A 19,285-nucleotide genomic window follows, 5' to 3' on the forward strand; every position below is an offset into this window, starting at 1 on the left:
TCCCAAGCCACTGTGATTTGCCTTCTTGTGAAAATACAGTTCCGCTTGAAACTGTCTTTTGGGAGCCTGCTCTGTGTGAGGCACTGTAGGAGAAGCAAGTCAGCAAGACATGGTCCTGCCTGCAGAGAGGCGCAAGTCCAACAAGTCCAGCATCAGCAGGCAAGATGTGTTAAGTGCTGTGAGGAGGGTATCGGATGCCCTGGGGGCAGGAAGTGGAGGTGATAGGCCTCAGAGCAGTGACAGGCATTGCTGAGTGGTGGGAGTGGAAGGAAGGGCGTGCTGTAGAGAGGAATAGAGGAGGGAGCACAGGCCCAGAGACGTGGCGTGCATGCCCAGGACAGGTACTGACTGTAGGGTATGGAGGCAAACTCAAGGAAAATGAGCCTGTCGAAGGTCTTGAATGAACACCACACTGAGGAGCTCCAGCCACATCCTGTGGGCGATTGGGCCTCTGGGATCTTGAAGGTGAGGTGTGACATACGGCACAGAGTGTTTGGATTGTGGCAGTAGTGGAGAGGAGGTGGGGTCACCAACAGGGACGCCTTTCCAGTGTTCAGCCAAAGGGATGGAACCAGAGATGCATGTGGGAGTGGAGAGGAAGAGGGGCCCAGGATGTCTGCAGGGCCACAGGCTAGGACTGGAGGGGCGTGGGCTGTGGAAGGTTGACACTAATGATGTCGGTAGGTTTATGAGTGCTTGTTCTGTGTTATGCCGTATTCTTGTTTTAAGAGCCTTAGACATTTGCTCCTATTGGTTCTTCACCTACAACCTTCTGGGGAAGTACTGAATGCATTTTGGGTGACGCAGCATCGTGATTCCCATTCTACAGATGGGATTCAGGCCAAGTGATACAAAATTACTTCTGGTCGGGGTGGAGCTGGGATTCAGAGCCCAGGTGTTGAGTCCAGAGTGCAGACTTTCTTTACTGGTCCCAGGTCCAAGTTTCAATTCTCAGGTAGAAGAACAGATCAAGAGACGCAGCCCTGAGAGGGGGGCCGTGATAGGAGAAGCACGTTTTCAGGAGATGAGGACAGACACTTGATTCAGAGGATGCCATTCAGGGTGCATGTGATACATGGGAAGGAAGTACTTTTGGTGCAGAGTGTCTTGGGTGTTTTGACTTGAGAAGCAATGGGGGCACCCTAGGAAACCATCATTACCATCTTCCTGATGAGCTGAGAAAGGGAGACTTGAGGTGTCCTCAGGGATGTGTACCTGGTGCAGGTGACAAGATCCTGACCTATGTCCTGGGATTTCCAGCTTCCACAGGCTGATGACCCGGTGCTCTGCATGACTGCCTAAGACCTTGGTGTGCAATTACACCACCTCCCACAGAAGGGGCTCCTGCCCTCTCTGTCCTTCTGGGTGGCGGTGGGTTTCTGGACCTTGGTGAGATGCCTTCTGCAGAAAAGGCAGAATTCTGTAGGATTACCTTGGAGGTTTGCTTTTGCAAAGGAGGTCAGAGTTTTCCTGAAATGAAGCCAGATGCTAGCTCCCTGGAGCAGCTGGTGCCAGGAATTTTGAAGGTACCATCTCCAAGTAAAACCTTTTTTTAAGAAGTATATTTCTACTTCCAGAGATCTCAAGCTGCCAAATGGGTGGGCATGGCACCGCCCCCTGTTAGTTTGTGTGGGTACCGGGAGGCAGCACCCTAAGTCCCTCCATGTTCAATGTTGCTTCTTTGGACTCCTTTGCCTGTCTGCATCTCAAAAAACACTCTTTTGAGAGCTGAGGGGAAATGCTGGGCCACAAAGTGCAAGCGTCTGCACTCTGCCGCGTCCTCCTCGTCTCTCCGGCTATTGCCCCCCTCCTTTTTTTTTCCCCTTCCTCCGTTTCTGTTGAATAAGCAAAAGCAAGAGCAAATTTATTCCTCAGATCTCATATGAAAAAATGCGTAGTAATTGTTTCTTTTTGCTATTGTCAATATGTTTCTGTTCCGTTCACTGAACTTTGTTCTCAGCTTCTCCTGCCAGCTCGCAATTTAACGTGTAGGTCACCCACCCCCAACGCCCTGTTACCCTTTATAAAATGGCATCGTTTCCCCCCTTCAGGTTGTGGTGATGGGAGCAATTATCCTTGCTGTGGGGCGGGGGTAGAGGAGGGAGGAGTTGGGCTCTGCCTCAGAGCCTGGGGTCCCCTGAGTCTCCCCCAGCCTACACTGGATTTCACATGGGCTCACATGACTTCGCTTGGTATGGGAAGTGCTTGGGCTCAGAAGCAGTCAATTCTGATTTATATCCAGGTTGGGGTATAATTAGCAGTCTTGATTTAATGTCATTGTGGCCTGAAACCTACCATCTTCCCTCTCTGTGTATATTTAGATGGTCAGGGCCTCAGGCGGCCAATCTGTGGTGTCAGACCTTGACCGTGGGATACTAAGCAAGTCGATTTTTTGAGTCTTAGTTTCCTTAGCCGAGGGACTTGCATCATGATGTCATCTAACAAGGGGGTGAGGTAAATGACTTGGCATGGCTCAGGCTGGCTCACCTGGTGCCTGGTGGATACCATTTCCTTCCTTCTTCCCTGAGAAAAGTGGGACCACTATTCAGATGGCAGCAGGGCCTGGTTCCAGCCTCCCAGTTCTGAGGGCAAGTCACTTATTCTGGGGGCCTCAGCCTGCCTGCCTGTAACATGGGCTGATGGCAGCTGTCTTAACCTTTCCTGTCTCACAGCTAGGGAAGGAGAAAGGGGAGTGAAGGCAGAGGATCTTAGGACTGGAAAGGGCTTTGGGTGTTACTGGTTTACCTGTGTTTTATAGATGGGAGCTCAGAGGGCCTGTTGATGTGCCCCAGGTTACGCAGCTGATGAATGGCATCTGGTCTGTGTGCTGTGCTTACTGGGCTTCTTTACGCTACTTTACCTGAAGGCTTACCTGTCTATTAACTCATAAACATATGCAAGATGTACTCTTCACTGCGTGTGGTGGTGGACAGACAGATGGCCCTTCTCCTGCCATATGCCGCTGCCTGCTTAGGGTGTCAGGGCCTGAGGAGGTTGTGCGCTAGCGTGTGGGGTGAGGGGGTGCCCTGTTGCTTGCTTTGCTCTGCTGACCCCCTTCCCTCCTTCACGGGTGCTCCTGAGGTGGATATTTGGCTCTATCCAAAGGAGGCCACTCTGTGCCCAGCATTGTGCATGGAGAAGTCTGAGGGGGGCTCCTGCCCGCTGCAGCCATCTGCAGACAAAGCAAAGGTCAGCCCTCGCCAGGTGGGAGAAGTTTCCAGGGTGATGGGTAGAGACTGTTGGGTGGGAGGAGCCAGGGTTTGTGCTGGACCTTGAGGGCCCCAGGGCTGGGGAGGAAGCAGGGTTGGGGAGGAAGTGGAGGAGAGTGCCCTGGGGAGGAGAGAGGCTGCAAGATCTGGAGGCCCAGGTGTGGAAGGTGCACTTGGAGGAATGGAGGTTCTCAGTGAGGAGGGGCCAGGTGCTCTGAGAACATTTTTACTCTTAGAGGAGCTTTTATAGTGTCAGTAATTGGGCAGGCAAATGTCCGAATGAGTTAGTTTGTCTAACACAGAATCTAGATCATGATGGTGGCCCCCCGAGCATTGCTGAGGACTGGCCTTTACCTGTCACTGCACGTGGCTCCCAGGATGTAACAGTGCCTTGCTGAATCTCTCCCTCCCTGAGAAGCCCTGCTCCATTCGGACACCTGGGATCCAGCAAGAAGGGGTGGGAAACACCAGTCTGGCTTGGGATTCACCATGGTCCCTTCTGGGTCACAGAGTGACTTTTCTCCCACCTGCCCTCCAGCCTGCCTGCCTCAGCCCGCCTCCTCTGGAGCTGGCTTTCCGCTTATCTTAATTTATTGATGAAAACTTGTTTTACGGTCCAGAGCACAGACGGCAGCAGCTCCCTGCCAAAAGAAAGCATGCTGCAAATCGGGAAAGCGAGCTGCCTCCCGGAGATGGGTGGCTGGGGACCGGGAGGCCGGCAGTGAGTCAAGCATGTCTGGGTGGGTGCGTGCTGCCTTTGCTCGGGTGACCAGGGCTCAGGAAGGCCAGCCCCTGGCCACGTGGTGCCTGGGCTTGAGGCTGGGAAAGCCCCGGGGGTCCAACCCAGTAGCACCTTCCTGCCCCTCTTCGCCACTGGCTTACAGCTGCTCTGCCTGGTCTCCGTCACCTGGGTGAATGACGACTGTAGGCCATAAATACTAATAATGGCTCCCATTTATGGCTGTGTACAAGGCACCATGCTAGGAAGTTTATTTTCATGAATCTCATTTAATTCTGACTACAACTCTGTGTGGTAGGAACCATTAAACCCTCATTTAAAAAATAAGCACTAGAGAATCCCCCAGCTGGTAAATGAGGAGCCTGGGCGGGAACTTGAACCAGGTCTACCTGGCTTGAGGCCAGAGTTGTTCATGGCTGTCTCTGACCCATAGTCCAGGATTGACCCATGTTCTACACTGTGGTGCCTCTTAGTCTAGTAGGTCCAGCTCACTTGTGTGTTCCCAGGGGAGACCCCATTGCACAGCCTCCTGGGCTGCAGCAGCTGCCAGGGGCTGAGCTCAGCGCAGACATCTACCTGTGAGGCAGGCACCTAAGCAGGCTGTCCCTGTATCCCTTTCCAAAAAGTGGGAAACCTTTGAGATGCTTCTGTGCCTTCCTTCCTCTGAAACTCTGTGTCCCTGTGACTATTTGTAATGTCCTTGCCTGCCCTGTCTGCCAGCTCTAGGTATCATGGAGATCAAGGCTGGGCTCTGCTGGGCTCTGGGCTCCTCATCCATAACACGGGATAACAACTCCTTGTAAGATCGTTGGGGCTATTTGCCGAGATAGCGTTTGTGGAAGTACTCTCTGGAAGACAAATGGCAAAGGATGGTCGTCATTTGCACACGCGCTTCTGTTTGTAGAGATAGAGGAGCAAAAAGGGAAACTCCACACTATTTTCTTTTGTTCTTTCTTGTTTCTTCTTGCAGAGGTACAACCAGTGATTTTCATAACTCTGCACAGTCAGCAAAGTGGGGGGACCACCTAGTCTGGGTCATCTCCACCCCCTACACATGCACCCCCTGTCCACACCCTTCCTGTAGCCTGGACCCCGACATTTGTCCTTTTCCCTCCAGGTGCCCTGCATCCAGCATGTGTCCCTTGTCCCCCTGGACCCACACTGCAGTGCCAGGCCCCCCAGGCAAGCCCCTGCAGGGCCCCACCACTTGCTTCTCCCTCACTCTGGGCCTGTGCTTCTGGCTCCCCCCCTCCCTCGACTCATACTGAGGTAGAAAATTGTGGAAAATGTTTACTCCAGTGTGGTTTTGAATTTTTCCAGGGCTGTAGGAGACCCACGGAGGTTATTATCATTAGATTCAGGGTCCCAGCAAACTGGATTAAAATCCCGCTCTGCCAACTCCATGCGTGAGTTTAGGTGACATATTCAACTTCTCTGATCCTTAGTGTCCTCATTTGTGAAATGGGGGAAATAATAGTAACTGCTTTCCATGGCATTTGTGGAAAGGGTTTGTCACAGCACCTGACTCATAGAGAAGTGTCAGCCTCGTCACCACCCTCGGCACCACTGCATCATTACCACCTTTGTCACTAGCAGTGCTTGTCTTATGCTGTCCTACTGGTCTTTGTGACTTTATGTTAAACTACTAAACCAGATTAGACTAGACCTCCTACTGTCCTACTAGGCTGGGAGACTCCTGTGACTGTCCAGGCCCCGAGGCCTGCTTATGGGTGGTACACCACAGCTAGCCTTCCTTTCTCAAAGTAGGGCCACGTCCTGATGACACTTTTCTGGCATATTTGAGAAAGAGCCAGGGGATGACGAGGGTCTCTGCAGTGTAGAGTGATGGGCAAGAACGCGGCTGCTGAAATCAGACTTCCTGGGTTTCTTCACCACGTAACATCTCTGTGCTTTTCTTCTCTCATTTCTAAATGGGGATCCAAAATAGCCCCTCCGTGGGTTGAGAGGATTCGGTGGGCACCAGAGGCTCAGCAGCAGAGCCAGGCTGGTGGGGTCCATCCTTGAGAGTGCCTGAGTTCACCCCGCGCAGCAGCAGGGCAGGGTGGGCTGAAGATGGTGTCTGGCCTTGGGTGCTGCGAACAAGGTATGGCTCCTTGTGAAGAGCTCTGTGACCTTGAATGAGTGTGCCTAGTGACACCACAGACAGGCAGCTTCCGGGCAGGTAACCTGCACTGTGGTGCACATATTGAAAAGCAGAGGGCGGGCCCCTGTCTCCCCTCTGTCAAGGAGCACCAGGAGGTGGTCAGAGCTTGGCACAGACAGGGAAGGATCTCAAGTTGTTACTTAAGTTGGTGCTGAGACCATCTCTGGCAGAGAGACCTGAACTTAACTGGCCTGTGTCCCCTACAAAGCATGTCAGGAATGCCAAAATCCTGGCGTGGGTGGACACAGCTCCTGGCTGGCAGTGCAGATAATCAGGCTGTGGGCATCAGATCCCTAGAGAGAAGGCAAAGCCTGTGTTAGCCACGTCAAAGGGTTAGAGCAAGAGTGTGTGGGTGGCTGTCTTGGGGACAGAGATGGAGTTGGTTGTCAACCACGGTCTTTCCCCATATCTGTATGTGTAATGTGGGCTGAGGAAGATGGCCCGTGTTGCAATATTATTTATTTTTAGGGTACCAGGGATTGAACTGAGGAGCACTTGACCACTAAATATTTTATATTTTAATTTAGAGACAGGGTCTCACTGAGTTGCTTAGCACCTCACTTTTGCTAAGGCTGGCTTTGAATTAATGATCCAGGAACCTCAGCCTCCCCAGCCACTGGGATTACAGGGGTGTGCCACCACGCCCAGCGCCAAGTTGGATTATTAAAGGGCTCCCCTCTGATAGTTGGAATGAACAGTAGAATGAAGGCACTCAGGGACAAAGTGTCTTTGTTGTATGACTTCTCATGTCTGGGAGGGGGGAACAACTTTCCCCAGACAGGAGAGTGTCCCCAATCCCATCCCATCACCATTCCTGTCCTGAAGGATGAGTTATAGTCTCCCAGACGACTTGAGCTCTTTGCAGAACTATGTGATGTGAATTCAAGGCATCCTGGTCCTGTCCCCGCTTCCAGAAGCTTGAATAAATGCAGTAGTGCATTCTGAGGAACGTAAAGGACATGGTGGGCGTGATCCTGTTCGCCCTCAGCGTTCCCAAGTGCTGGGGAGGTGCTTTTCTCTCCCTCACTCTTTGCTTTTCGCAATGCTGGGGATGGAATCTGGGACCTCACCAGCGCTGGGCACGTGTCCCACCGCTGTGCGACATCCCGGCACTCTCCTCGCTCTCAACAGAGGAAAACTTAGGAAGGTCAAGTGACTTGCCAGGGCTGCATAGCACCTCGCTGCTCCCCTGGGTGCCAGGTCCTTAGAGCCGGGCTGCTGGCGGTTCTGCCTTCCTGGGGAGAGCCCAGTGGCGGCCGGTTTTAATGTGGTCCTTGAAGGCTGGTTTCTTAAGCCCATCCCTGTCTCCCCCGGCAGCCCTGGCTGCAGAGTTCTCTGAGCTTTGATGTCAGGAAAGCCTTTCTCCCCAGACACTCAAAATAAAACAAATGCAGGGAGGAGAAAAAAAAAATGATAGTGGTGATTGAAAAACCCGTTCTCCAGACCCCTCTGACAAGCTCTTGTGCGTCCTGAGTGCTCCCTCCCACTTCACGGCGACCTTGGGAGTTGAGACAGTGCTTCGTGCTGTGGTCCCAGGCTGTGTCCTCACTGGGCACAGCAACTCTGGCAGCCACGGCCCCCGGGGGTTGGACGATGAGAACTGCATATCTGCCCCCCTCCCCATTCCACTTCAGCAGGGAGGGCACCCCCTTTGCATCAGACTCTGGGCTGGGATGGCCTGAATTCTGTGCCATTTCCTGTTGAGTGTTGACAAGTTCCAGAGCGTAGAGAAAATGTGTGTCCAGGGTCATCATCATCCCACTGTCCAGCACAGGGCAGTCCTGGGACTAGCTCTGAGGACACAGGCCTCCCATGGAGGGTCTGACAGCGATCGTCACCCTCCCTCTTGGGATGTTCTTCCCCGTGCCTGCCCTGACAATGTCAGTCACTGACTTCCCAAGTCGGGACGGGAACCAGCTGGGTCCTGTTGCTCGCTTGGTCCATGAGGGCCTGAAGCCGAATCTCGGAGTCCACAGGTCACAGCCTCCTACTGACAGCAGTGGGCAGAGCTGAATGGGTTGAGAGGAGCTTGGGACTATGGAGTCACAGTGTGCCCCTTTGTGCCTTCTCTACACCCACTGAGCCCAGTCACATTTGCACACCATGCATCACGTGTGGGACGGTCGGGAGGGGAGCGTGGTTCTGCCCTGGCGGGCTGCGGCGGCGGCAGTCGATGTTTATGGGCTGGTGAATGATCGCTCCTCCTTTACGAGGCTGGCAGGTGCGCTGTATCATCCACTGCTCTGTGGCATCCTGGCCACACGTCATTTTGTGGTCCTTCTGGGGCCGTCCCTCAGCCTCAGCCCCACGTGGGCCCTCGAAGGGGTTCAGATCTTGCCTCCACTTCCCTTTTCAGGTCCCCCCCCCAGGGTGCAGGCCTGTGGGTCAGTTGGAGAAGGTGGAGAGAAGCTGTCTCCTGAGACACTTGTCCTGGGGCCTGCTGCTGTCAGATGTGGGGGTCCAGAGGCCTGGGGATGTGGGGGTTGCGGGGCGTGGGGTGAGCACTGTGGCTCCGTTGACCTCCTCCCCTTTCCCCCAGTCAGAGGATGAGCTGTGTGAGGACAGCGCAAGGCCTCACTCTGCAGGGACTGGCGTTTCTCAGCCCCCTGCCCGGGCTTTGAGGCCCAAGTCTCCTGCCCTCAGGGCTGGGCCTCCCTAGAGTCCATAGACACTGAGGTGGAGTGAGGCCCTCAGAAGGGCAAATGCCCTGTGCTGAGGCCAGAAAGATGGGACGTGCTCCGGCCCAGGCAGCTTGCCCCTCCCTGGACGAGAGGACACCAAGCCCTTCGAGCAGCCGGGACTGCTGCTGATTGATTGGACATGTGCCCCCTTTCCCAGGGCCTCAGCGCGGTAGAGGGTGGCAAGGAGCTGTCCTCCACCTTAAGGAGCCCCCTTGCCCTGCGCTCCTCCCCCCCTCATGCTCCTGGGCTTTTCGTTGAGTCGCATGGGCATCCCTGTTGGCTGATGGGGGCTCTGGGTGAATTGGGGAAGGGTGACAGAGCTTGCTGGAGAGAACTGGCCCCCTCAGATCATACGATTCAGGGGTCGTAAGAGCATAGAGATGGGTAGCTCCTGACACTGTCCCTAGCCTCTGACAGCATTTCAGTGTTGTCTCTTAGGCCATCTTATTTAAGAGAATAACCCCATTCTGGAATAATCAAATGTAACTGGGTTGTAGATATGCAAATGTTTTACGTAATGTTTATTTGGAGGAAAATTAGGCTCAGAAATATGGGTGTGATCCCCCTGTCACCTATAAGCTGGTGAATTGGGAGCTGAGAAGTGTAGTTGTGAAGACTTTGAGAGAGAGGGAAAAAAAGGGTCCCAAAGAGAATGACCAAGGAATAATGCCACTTGGCTTTAAATTATGTGCAAACAGTGTGAGAAAACAGCCATGGCTACCAGTCAAGCTGATGGGGCTTACGCTGGATTAGGAAAAGTATAGAGCTCAGAGTGTGGGAGGGTAGAGTGGTATCTTTGTACTCTTGAGCTGGTCTTCCTGTAGCTGGAGTCTGCCTTTCAGTTTGAGAGAGAGATGAATAGTGGAGGGTGACTCAGAGGTGAAAGATGTAAAAGCCCTTAAATGGGCTAGGAGGAGACTTGGGAAAGAACGTTGTTAGATACACATCGTCAAATATTTAAAGGCCTGTCCCACTTGCCTCTTGGTGAGCTTCTTGGGCAAAATGAGGACGGATGCACGTTAGCCACAGGGAAGTGGGTTCTTGAGTTAGTAGAAAGAATTCTTGAGCAGGATTATACAAAAAAGAGGAAGGGGTGCTCATCAGATGGCAAACACTGAGACCTGGGTGCCCATCAGGGTTACCGCCCGCTCTGCAGAGCTGTGATCCTCCTGCCTGCTGGGTGACTTTGGCAAAACCATATCTGTGACTTTGTCCCTTCATTTCCCTCCGTGCAGAATTGGAAGCAGGATCCTGCTCTCCCCTCGTTCCCAGTCCCGCCTGTGTCTCCCTTTATGGCTTTTGAGAATGAATGAGCCGCCGGGGCCCCTGGAGGCAGGGGCCGTCTGAAATACAAAGTAGCAGCCCCTCTCCTGGAGCTGATAGATTGTCTCTCGCCCTCTGCAGTGACGTTCTTGGCAGGTTGGCCTCTCCCTGGGTGGGGCGGTTCGTTATCAGACAGCACATCAAGCTGTGAAATTAAAGCGGTTTTGGTTTTCTTTTATTTTCCATATCTACTAATTGATTAAATGCCATTAAACTCTGGGCCTGTCCCTGCTCATTGAAAGCAATGGGGAGGGCTGATACCTGGCGTTTGAGAAGTTCCTGCAAGTACACAGGGGCTGAGGGTGGCAGGGGTGGCAGGGCAGAGCTGGGGAGTTCCCAGGGACGTCAGACCCCCCCAGGCCTGCTGTCTGATGAGGCCCTGTGAGCACAGGAGGGTGCCCAGGGCTCTGATGGGGCTGCCCAGTGAGCAGACGCCACCCCAGGCCAGTGAGGAGCTGAAGAGGGGGGAGTGGCAGGAACTTGGGGGCACTGGGGGTTCTAGCTGGGAGGATGGGATGGACGCATAGAGGGCTTCTTTTCCAAGTGGTTGTATGTGTCCAGATCTGGTCCTGTACCAGGCTATGACCTGCAGAGGTCCCCCACCTAAACCCTCTTCCATTTGTCCATCTGTCCATCTGCCTATTCATCTATCCATCCATGGAACAAATGTTGAGTATTCCAGACATGTTCTGGACCTTATGGTGGAAGAAAATGGATGAACCATGGACCTGGATCCTGGATCATGTTTGGTGAGGGTGGGTCACGTCTACCCAAAGGTTGGGGGCCCCTGATGTGCTGCTCTGAATTCTGCCCTGTCCAGGTCATTCCCGGGAGGAGCCACCTGCACACTGGTGAGAGCCTGGGCTGTGAGAGGATATGGGTAGTGGCTGTCCTGAGCTCGTGCAGGTTGGGGTAGATGTCAGGAGGGAGGACAGTGTGCAGGCCCTATTGCTGGAGAAATGGTGCCCAGGTGGCCCATACATAAGGACACATGGCAGATCCATATATTAAGACTACAAATCAGTATGATTTAAATTGAAGATGAGGAGAAATGCTGTGGGGACGTGAGGCTGATTAGCACTGGTTTAATAAATGAGGGAGTGTGGAGAGCTGGCCTGCAGCCCGACACAGCCTGCCTGAGCCTCGGTTTACCTGCTGTGCATGTGTTGGGTGGGCCCCAGGGAGCTGAGGGACACCCTTGGGTGTCTCATTGGCTTGCGGGCTCCTTTCTGTGCCCAGGGCTCCTCTCTGTGCCTCTTGTGCAGGGCCCAGACAGGATAGCTCTGGAAAAGGGGAGGCCCAGCATGGCTAAGAGTCAGGTGCTGTTCGAGGCCACAGGGATATAACCATGAACAAAACAGACACCAAACCTGGCCCTCACAGAAGTTCTGGGCAAATGCAAGGGTAGAATTTATCTTCTCAAATTTGGATGTGGATTTCTTTGGAGCCCTAATGGAAGCTATTTTGCAATGGCCTCAGTTGGGGACGTGGGCAAGGGGAAGGGGAGGCTTGTTGCTCAGAAGGTTCCCTAAGCCTGACCCCGCTTGGAGAAGGGCACTGGCCAGGCCTGGACCACACCAGGGGTGGCTGGTGACCTCGGGCCAGTCGTTGCTGACATTGGCCGGGTCCCAATTCCCTGAGTCACCCTGCCTCGCCCCAGATTCTCCAGCCTCGGACTTGATTATAGCCCGGTCATCACAGCTGAGACAAACCTCTGGTTTGGGAAGGGAATTTTCCCGAATGCCACCCGCTAAGCTTCTGGCACTGAGTGGAATGTGCCGCCCCAGGCCGTGCCTCCTTCCTGTGCTTGGCTCCCTCTACATGGGGCCACTTCCCTGCCCTGCTCCTCTCCTCTCCCACCCCTGCCTCACCCTCTCCCTGTCCCCTGTACTGTCCTCTTGACCTCCCGCCTGTCCAGGGCAGGCTTTGCTGTCCAACTCTACAACAGACCTGTTTCTGCTGTCCACTGCTCCCTCTGCTCACAGCCACCTGCTCCTGCCCCATCTGGACACCTCCAGCACTTCTCGTGGGTCGTGACATCTCCTTCAGAACCAGCCCTGTCTTTAGCCGGCTCTCCTTTCCCCACAGCTGTCTTCTCAAGGAGTTGACAGCCGGGGGTGGGGGGTGCCTGGCCGGGGGAACTCTATTGACAATTTGAGCCAGGCCTTTCTGTACTGTGGGGGATTGTCCTGAGCACTGTGGGTGTTTAGCAGTATGCGTGGACTCTGCCCCCTGCATGCCAGGAGCATAACCAAAAATGTCTCCAGCCCTGCTGCGTGCCCCCCTGGGAGCAACTGCTCTTGCTGGAGAACCACTGGCCTAGGGGATGAGAGCAGTTGGCTGAGACTTGGCTGGGATCATGCTGGAAGGGCCCCGAGTAGTGATCTAGTCTAAATCCCACAGTTTAAAGGAATTGGGCCTTGGAGAGCTACAGAATCTTAAGGTCACACCAGGGAGCAGTGTGGCGAGACGCATTTGGAAAGAAGATCCAGGCAGGCTGCTTATGGACAGGGACTGCTGCACTCACAGGCAGCAGATCTTGCCTGGGTCTCAGCCTGGGGCCTCGTGGGACCATGGTGAGAAGGGAAGCAAGGTATGGGGACAAGGCATTGGCTCTGTTCCCCTGGTAGGAGGCATCTGGATAGGGTGTCTGAGAAGCTTGCAGAGCACGTCAAAGAATGTGGAATGTGAAGTTGGAGAACGAATTGAAAGAGATGACCAGTCCCCAGAAAGTTCTGAACTGTTGAGGTTTCCCAGGGAGGGGCTGCTAGGCATCACAGCAGGTCCCTGCCCACCGCCCCGGGGAAATGGAGACTCAGGTGCAGAAGGGACCCCCGGCCAGCTCCCAGTGAGCAGTGCCTTCTGGAGAAGGCTATGCTCCGAGGACCTCCAGGCTCTGGGGCCTGGGACACCTATGCATCTCCATCTGCAGGGTGGTGGGGGCATCCTGCAGCTCCATGGGTCCCAAAGTCAAGTCTGTTTCACAGGCTGTTCTACCGGTGGCAAGTGCCTGTATAGCAGTTTTCAGCTTTCTCATTCCAGTGTCCGACTTTTAGCTATAAATCTTCAACCTGAAAATCATTAATTTTTCAGGGAGGGTATGATTAATGAAAGAAAAATTGAGACGGCAGCATAGAAACTGACCGGATTTGAAGAAAGTCAGTTGACAAGTTGGATGCAAGTTTCACATGTCAAGGGAAAATTCAAAGAGCTTCTGAGCCGGGCTGGAGCGCCACCTAGTGGTCATAGAGGATGGTGACACCCATTGCCCCCTACAAAGCTATATGATGCCTGGTTTCAGCCAAGTGCATTCCTGGGAAACCTTGACCTGGTTCCACCTGGGGCTGCTTCAGAGTAAGAGAGATGCAGGGCCACTCTCCACCGTGAGGGGGACCCAGGCAGTTGTTCAACTTACTTAACTGATCTCCTATGGCTCCTTGAACCATCTCTGATTTAGTAACACATGGAGATATCCCCTACCTTATTTTTTCCCCCATGCATGGCCTGGGCCCCCTTTCAGTTTCCCCACTTATCAAAGTCTTGCTTATTCTTCAGGGCCCAGCAAGTCCTGTCAATACTGTCTGTGTCACACTGGACCGTTTCTCACTGCTCCTCCAGAACCACCAGGGATGTCACAACCTGCTCTTAGCCACCCCCACAGTAGCTCCTCATTGCTCTCTGGCTGCCTCCTTTGCCCTCCAGGGTCTTTTCTCAGAACATCAGCCACAGTCACCTGAAGACATCAATCAGATGGTGTCATTCTGCAGCTGCAGGAACACGCTGAGAACACCCACATCTACCTACCTGCCAGATCCTGTCTCATCTGTCCCCGGGCCACCCCGCCTCCTTCGTCCCCTACCGTGCTTACTCCTCACTGTGTTGCAGCCACTGGCAGCTTGGCTGGCCAGGCTCTTTCCAACCTGTACAGCCTTTGCACTTGTTGTACCCTTTCTAGAACATTCCATCTCCACATATCTCTGTGGCTCACTCTCCCTCTTTTTTGGGTTGCTCCTCACATGCCACCTTTTCCATGATCCTTCTTTTCCCATCCTGTATCCAGTGACTTTCAAACTCTTTCACATCCTTATTTCTCTTCCTGGTTTATATCATTGAAAACTCATCTCTTTGCTAGTGTCGTATTTATGTCCCCATAGGAATCTCTTCATGAAGGCAGAGTATGCTGGGACTGTTTCCTGCCATCTTCCCAGTGCATAGGACAGGGCCAGCACTTAGTAACTCCGTGCCCAGTTTGGGTTTGTGGGTTGAATGAGTGAAGGAAATGCTGTCCCCCAGGGGCACTGCTGCCCTTTCCCTTCACTTTCCTGGGCATATGACAGAGCCCTCTTTGCCTGATTGTGAACTACCTTGTTTTGGCCACATCTGTGGTTTCTCCCTGAATGAGGACAACTTGAAAACAGGGTCTGTGTTTGCTTCAAGGAGCCACAGCCATGAGTACAGTTCCTGGTACATAGTAGATGCTCAGTAAATTCCTTCTCAGCAAATGGTGCCTGGCATTGGCCACTTCACACACTTTAGTTCACTTGAGTTCTCCCAACAGTCCAGTAGGAGGGTAATATTATTTTAATTCAATAAGTTTTCAAGATCTTATAGCCAGGACAGGCTGAAGCTGAGTATAAAATCTGTGACTCCCAAGCCCTTACCATCTACAATTTTCCTTGTATGGAATGTTCTTTACCCTCTATCCTACCCCTAGTTCATCTCCTCCTCTGGACCCCTGTAGCATTTCTTTGGCACCAGTGTGTACTGCCCCAGGGTGGTAGATGCTGTGTTTTTATTACCCCCTTCCAGCCAGAATGGAGGCCCCTGGAAGGCAGGTCTCTAAAGTGCCTGTAGCTTTTCTGGTGTGGGGTGCTGCATGCTGTAGATAATGAAGATTGGTTGACAGATTGATTGGCTCCTCAAACTCAGTACATGTCCCCTGAGCCAGTGCAGGGAGCAGGGAGTATCAGCTACATGGAGCATATAATGAGGCAGATGTTGAGATCTGCCGCCAATGAAAGGGAAGCTTCCCCAGGCGGAGCTGCTGGCTTCCGTCGCAGCCCAGAGGTGCGGGGAGGAGGGTCAGTTTTCGGGTCCATCACGCTGGTGGCTGGCTTAGTTTGATGGGTACCAAGGGCAGCAGTGAACTCCCACCTCCTGTACTTCGGCAGCCCCTCAGCTGGCCCTGTGAGAGCTTTTCTTCCTCTATCTGGGGAAATTTGTTCTTCAGACTTCTCAGAACAGTGGCAAATGGTCTTCTGGTTGGGCAACAGGACATACCCGCAGCAAGTTCTCTCCTAGTCCAGAGACAAGTCCTCACGTGCTTCCCCTGGCTACACGCCCCTCTCCTGGCCTCTGTCCTGGTGGGGCCTCTTTTCTATCTAGTGGAACAGCCTCAATGCTTGTTCCTATCCAGGACCTTTGACGTGTTTGTTGCCTGCTTTGCCTCTGTCTTATTTAATTTGATCCTGAGCATGAGCTGATGAGGTTCATGAATCTGGTCTAATTCCCTTCACCAAATGGGGAGGCTGAGGCACAGATTGGTGGGATTCATCTAGGTCTCGTGCTTTGGGTCTGTGACCATAACCTGGCTGCTGGCCCTGCTCTCACGTGTCTTGTGTCTCAGGGCTGGGGCTGGGGACATGCAGCCCTTGGATTTCCAGGGAGAGGAGTATAAGTGTGGGTCTAATGAGCTTTTCCTTTCTCTCCAGCTCTGTGGCTGCGGGCTGCTTGGAGTGGGCATCTGGCTCTCCGTGTCCCAAGGCAACTTTGCCACCTTCTCCCCCAGTTTCCCCTCGCTGTCTGCAGCCAACCTAGTCATTGCCATAGGAACCATTGTCATGGTGACCGGCTTCCTCGGCTGTCTGGGGGCCATCAAGGAAAACAAGTGCCTCCTCCTCAGTGTGAGTTGGGCCCCCTGTCCCCAGTCCTCTGAACTCCAGGTCTCCCTGAACTTGGGCAATAGAAATGGGCAAGACCTAGAACATAAGCCAACGGGTGCCCAACCTGAGCCCAGGGAAATTGCTTCTAGAATGTTCTGTGCCTGACCACACTCCTGCCCCTAGTTGACCCTCTCCCCTTAGACTTGTGGTCTCTCTGGGTTTCCCTGGGAGGAGGTGGCCCCTCCCAGACCTGGGATACTCTGCCTGGGTGCTGCCTTCCCACGTCCCTCATTTGCACCTGCCCCTGGCCATCACCATTATCCTGTGCCCATGCCTGGACTTTTTCTTTCCAGTTTTTCATCGTCCTGTTGATCATCCTGCTTGCAGAGTTGATTTTGCTCATCCTCTTCTTTGTCTACATGGACAAGGTAAGCTTTCCAGCAAGGGAGTGGTGAACGGAATTTCATAGCCGTCACAGCCCAGGGGTTGGGCTGGGACAAGCCAGGGTTCTTCCCCTGGCCAGAGGACAGTGTAGACAGACTCTACCTGTGAAGAAAGTGAATTGACTCAGGAGTTAGGAAAGGCAGCCAGGAAAGACCTGGATGGAAGGTGAGGTGAGTTTGGAGCCAGTTGGGGAGTTCGATGTTGTATATAGTCTTAAGAAGTAGAATCCTGAGTTACCCAGGGTGGCAGTCGACTGCCTCTCCCTCCAGGGAGCTCCCCCATACTGGAGGCACTTTCCAGGGGACTCTGGTCGAGTAGGGTTAACAGTAGAGAGTAGCTACATCCCCAGAGACCTTCCAGGATAGACCGCTGTTCTCAGACAGCACCTCAGATTAGGATGGCCAGAGTGAGCCCCAGCCACCTTCCGAGGATGGGCGGTTTGTGGCCAACTTGGAGAATCTTCTCAGTAGTGTTGCAGAGCGGTCACCCATGGTGCCGGGTTCTTGGGCTTCGAGGCCCTTTTTCTGATCTGCTCCCTATAACTATGTGCATATCTGTTTCTGGGTTCTGGAAGCAGTTGCCCAAACTACACAGAAAGTTACAGGCGTCATTAGGATTCGAAACAATAACTCTTTAGTTCTGCATCTGTGAAAGGGAAAAGAAATAGCATGAGGAGATTTCTGTGTCAGCCCTGTTCTTGGTTCTTTATAAGAATTCTTGTCCTTGAATTCTCACAAAATGGACTTTCTTATTCCAGTAGCACTGGTAAAGCTGAGGAGAGGGAGGCCACGGTACTTGCTCGAGAGGTGGCCGGTGGCCATAAGATCAGAGCGACTGCTCAGCCACCCTATTTGCCCGGGTGTGGGGCAGTGTGTGGGGAAGATGTCAGGACAGAGTGGCTGGTGCAGGTGGTGGTCCTAGGCAGGCGTTGGGGGCGTGCCGCCTGCTCTCCTCGTCCTGGGCAGTGCTGGCTCTGTGGGCCATGCATTGCTGGAGGTGGCAGGTGACGATGCTCCTGGGGCAGACTGAAGCCCAAGCGCCCTGCCCCCATCCCTGCTGCCTTCCCTCCCCCACCTGGGAGCACCCCTGCCCAGTTCTGGCTGGCCTGGCCCGGGTCAGGGACGGGTACCGTATCCTGGCCCCCTCCAACCTACGGTGCTCACCTCCCAGGTGAACGAGAACGCCAAGAAGGACCTGAAGGAAGGGCTGCGGCTGTACAACACCGAGAACAACGTGGGGCTCAAGAACGCCTGGAACATCATCCAGGCCGAGGTGAGGGCTCCGGCGGCGTCGGGCAAGGCCAGCGGAAGGCGGGGTGGTGGCCGGGCCTTCAGGCCACCTATCCAGGTGGCGTTTGCCTGAACAAATGGATCAGGCATTATACCATGGGATACAGCAGAGAGGGATGAGGAGGTGAGCACGGAGGCCAGGGGGCCCAGACACAGGAGTGGACAGGCCTGAGGGAGCTCTGGGAGTGGCTTGGCTTTGGGGTGAACTGTAGGATTTATCTCACAAGGATTGGCCGCCATGATTGTGCTCGGCTCAGGCAACAAGCTCTGATTCTAAGTGGAAAATAATCAGTATTCCCGACACCCCATTTTAAGCCCTGAGAACTGGCCGGTGGACCTACGAGCCACCAACTTGGGATGGTTGGTCTGTACCACAAAGCAAAGAGCTGAAGGTGCTGTTGGGTGAGCAGGGGACTGGAACAGTTGCTTGCCTCCCCCAGGGCTCTACCACAGCCCAAGGAAGGGCAAGAAGAAGGCCCTTTGTCTCCTGACCTGAACCTCAGCACAGCTGCTTCTGAGGGGTTGGGGTTGGCCCAGGCAGGGGACGGCCTGGGTGGGCGGGGCTGGCTGGGTGCTTCTAACCGCTCCTTCCATCCCTGCCGGGCAGATGCACTGCTGTGGGGTCACTGACTACACGGACTGGTACCCAGTCCTGGGGGAGAACACAGTTCCCGACCGCTGCTGCATGGAGAACTCCCAGGGCTGTGGGCGAAACGCCACCACGCCCCTGTGGAAAACGGTGAGTCCTGGGGTCCACCACGTGGTGCATGGCCTGGCATGGGGATGACGGGCACAGGCACAAGGATGGGCTCTCTGGGGAGTGGGCGGGGACACCAGGGTGGAGTCAAAAGGCAGGGGTGTGTGTACACACTTGCACACACATGCTGGGCTCCAAGTTGGGAGAGTCCAAGGTTAAGGGTTGAAGGGGGTCTGTGGCTGTGTACCTTGTAGGGGGAACCTTGGGTGGGGTGAGGCTGCTCACAGGAAGGAGCACCAGAATGGAGGGTCAGCGAGGGCCAGGAGGTGTGGGTGAGGACAGGGTCTGGCAGGGAAAGTGAAGTGGGGCTGAGCCGGGGGAGCTCATGTCATGCCGGGACCTTCACCTGAGTCTCGGTCTCCAGGGCTGCTACGAAAAAGTGAAGATGTGGTTTGATGAGAATAAGCACGTGCTGGGCACCGTGGGGATGTGCATCCTCATTATGCAGGTGAGGGGCGTCCCGAGGAGGGGGGCATTAAGTCGCCTGTTGGCGCACGGCGGGGCTAAGCTCTATCCAGCAGTTGTCATCCAGCTGGGGTGGGATGAGCAAGATCGCGCTCCGCGCTTGCTGGCACCAGGCTGTTGGTGTTGGTGTCGTTCCATATGATCTTCTCTAGTTGCACTCGAGCCAGAGAAGACACATACAGTGTCTCCTGGCCACCAGCTTTACGACTTGAGCAGTGGCATACTATGTGGTGACCAGGAAGCCACAGTTGCCCCCCTTCTTCCTCCTGTGCTTGTCCAGGTCACCACCCCCTTTCAGATTGAGGTCAAAGGACACAAACAAGTACTAACAT

At 54.1% G+C, this 19,285-nt stretch overlaps 2 protein-coding genes across 6 annotated transcripts in view; one reads left to right on the forward strand and one right to left on the reverse strand.

Moving 5' to 3' along the window:
• The window catches only part of TSPAN11 (tetraspanin 11), a 750,083-nt gene that overhangs the window by 648,424 nt on the left and 82,374 nt on the right, over positions 1 to 19,285 (reverse strand). The gene's annotated exons all lie outside the window — the stretch shown is intronic.
• TSPAN9 (tetraspanin 9) overlaps positions 1 to 19,285 on the forward strand; it is a 196,865-nt gene that overhangs the window by 174,606 nt on the left and 2,974 nt on the right. For all 3 annotated transcript variants that reach the window (XM_081310191.1, XM_081310190.1, XM_081310189.1), the window contains 5 exons: positions 15,828 to 16,019; positions 16,352 to 16,426; positions 17,613 to 17,714; positions 18,339 to 18,470; positions 18,853 to 18,936. In XM_081310191.1, coding sequence (XP_081166317.1) covers positions 15,828 to 16,019; positions 16,352 to 16,426; positions 17,613 to 17,714; positions 18,339 to 18,470; positions 18,853 to 18,936 — 585 coding nt within the window. The remainder of the gene's footprint in view (positions 1 to 15,827; positions 16,020 to 16,351; positions 16,427 to 17,612; positions 17,715 to 18,338; positions 18,471 to 18,852; positions 18,937 to 19,285) is intronic.

Source organism: Spermophilus citellus (assembly GCF_964194105.1).
Source record: "Spermophilus citellus genome assembly, chromosome: 10".
Classification (NCBI taxonomy): Eukaryota; Metazoa; Chordata; class Mammalia; order Rodentia; family Sciuridae; genus Spermophilus; species Spermophilus citellus.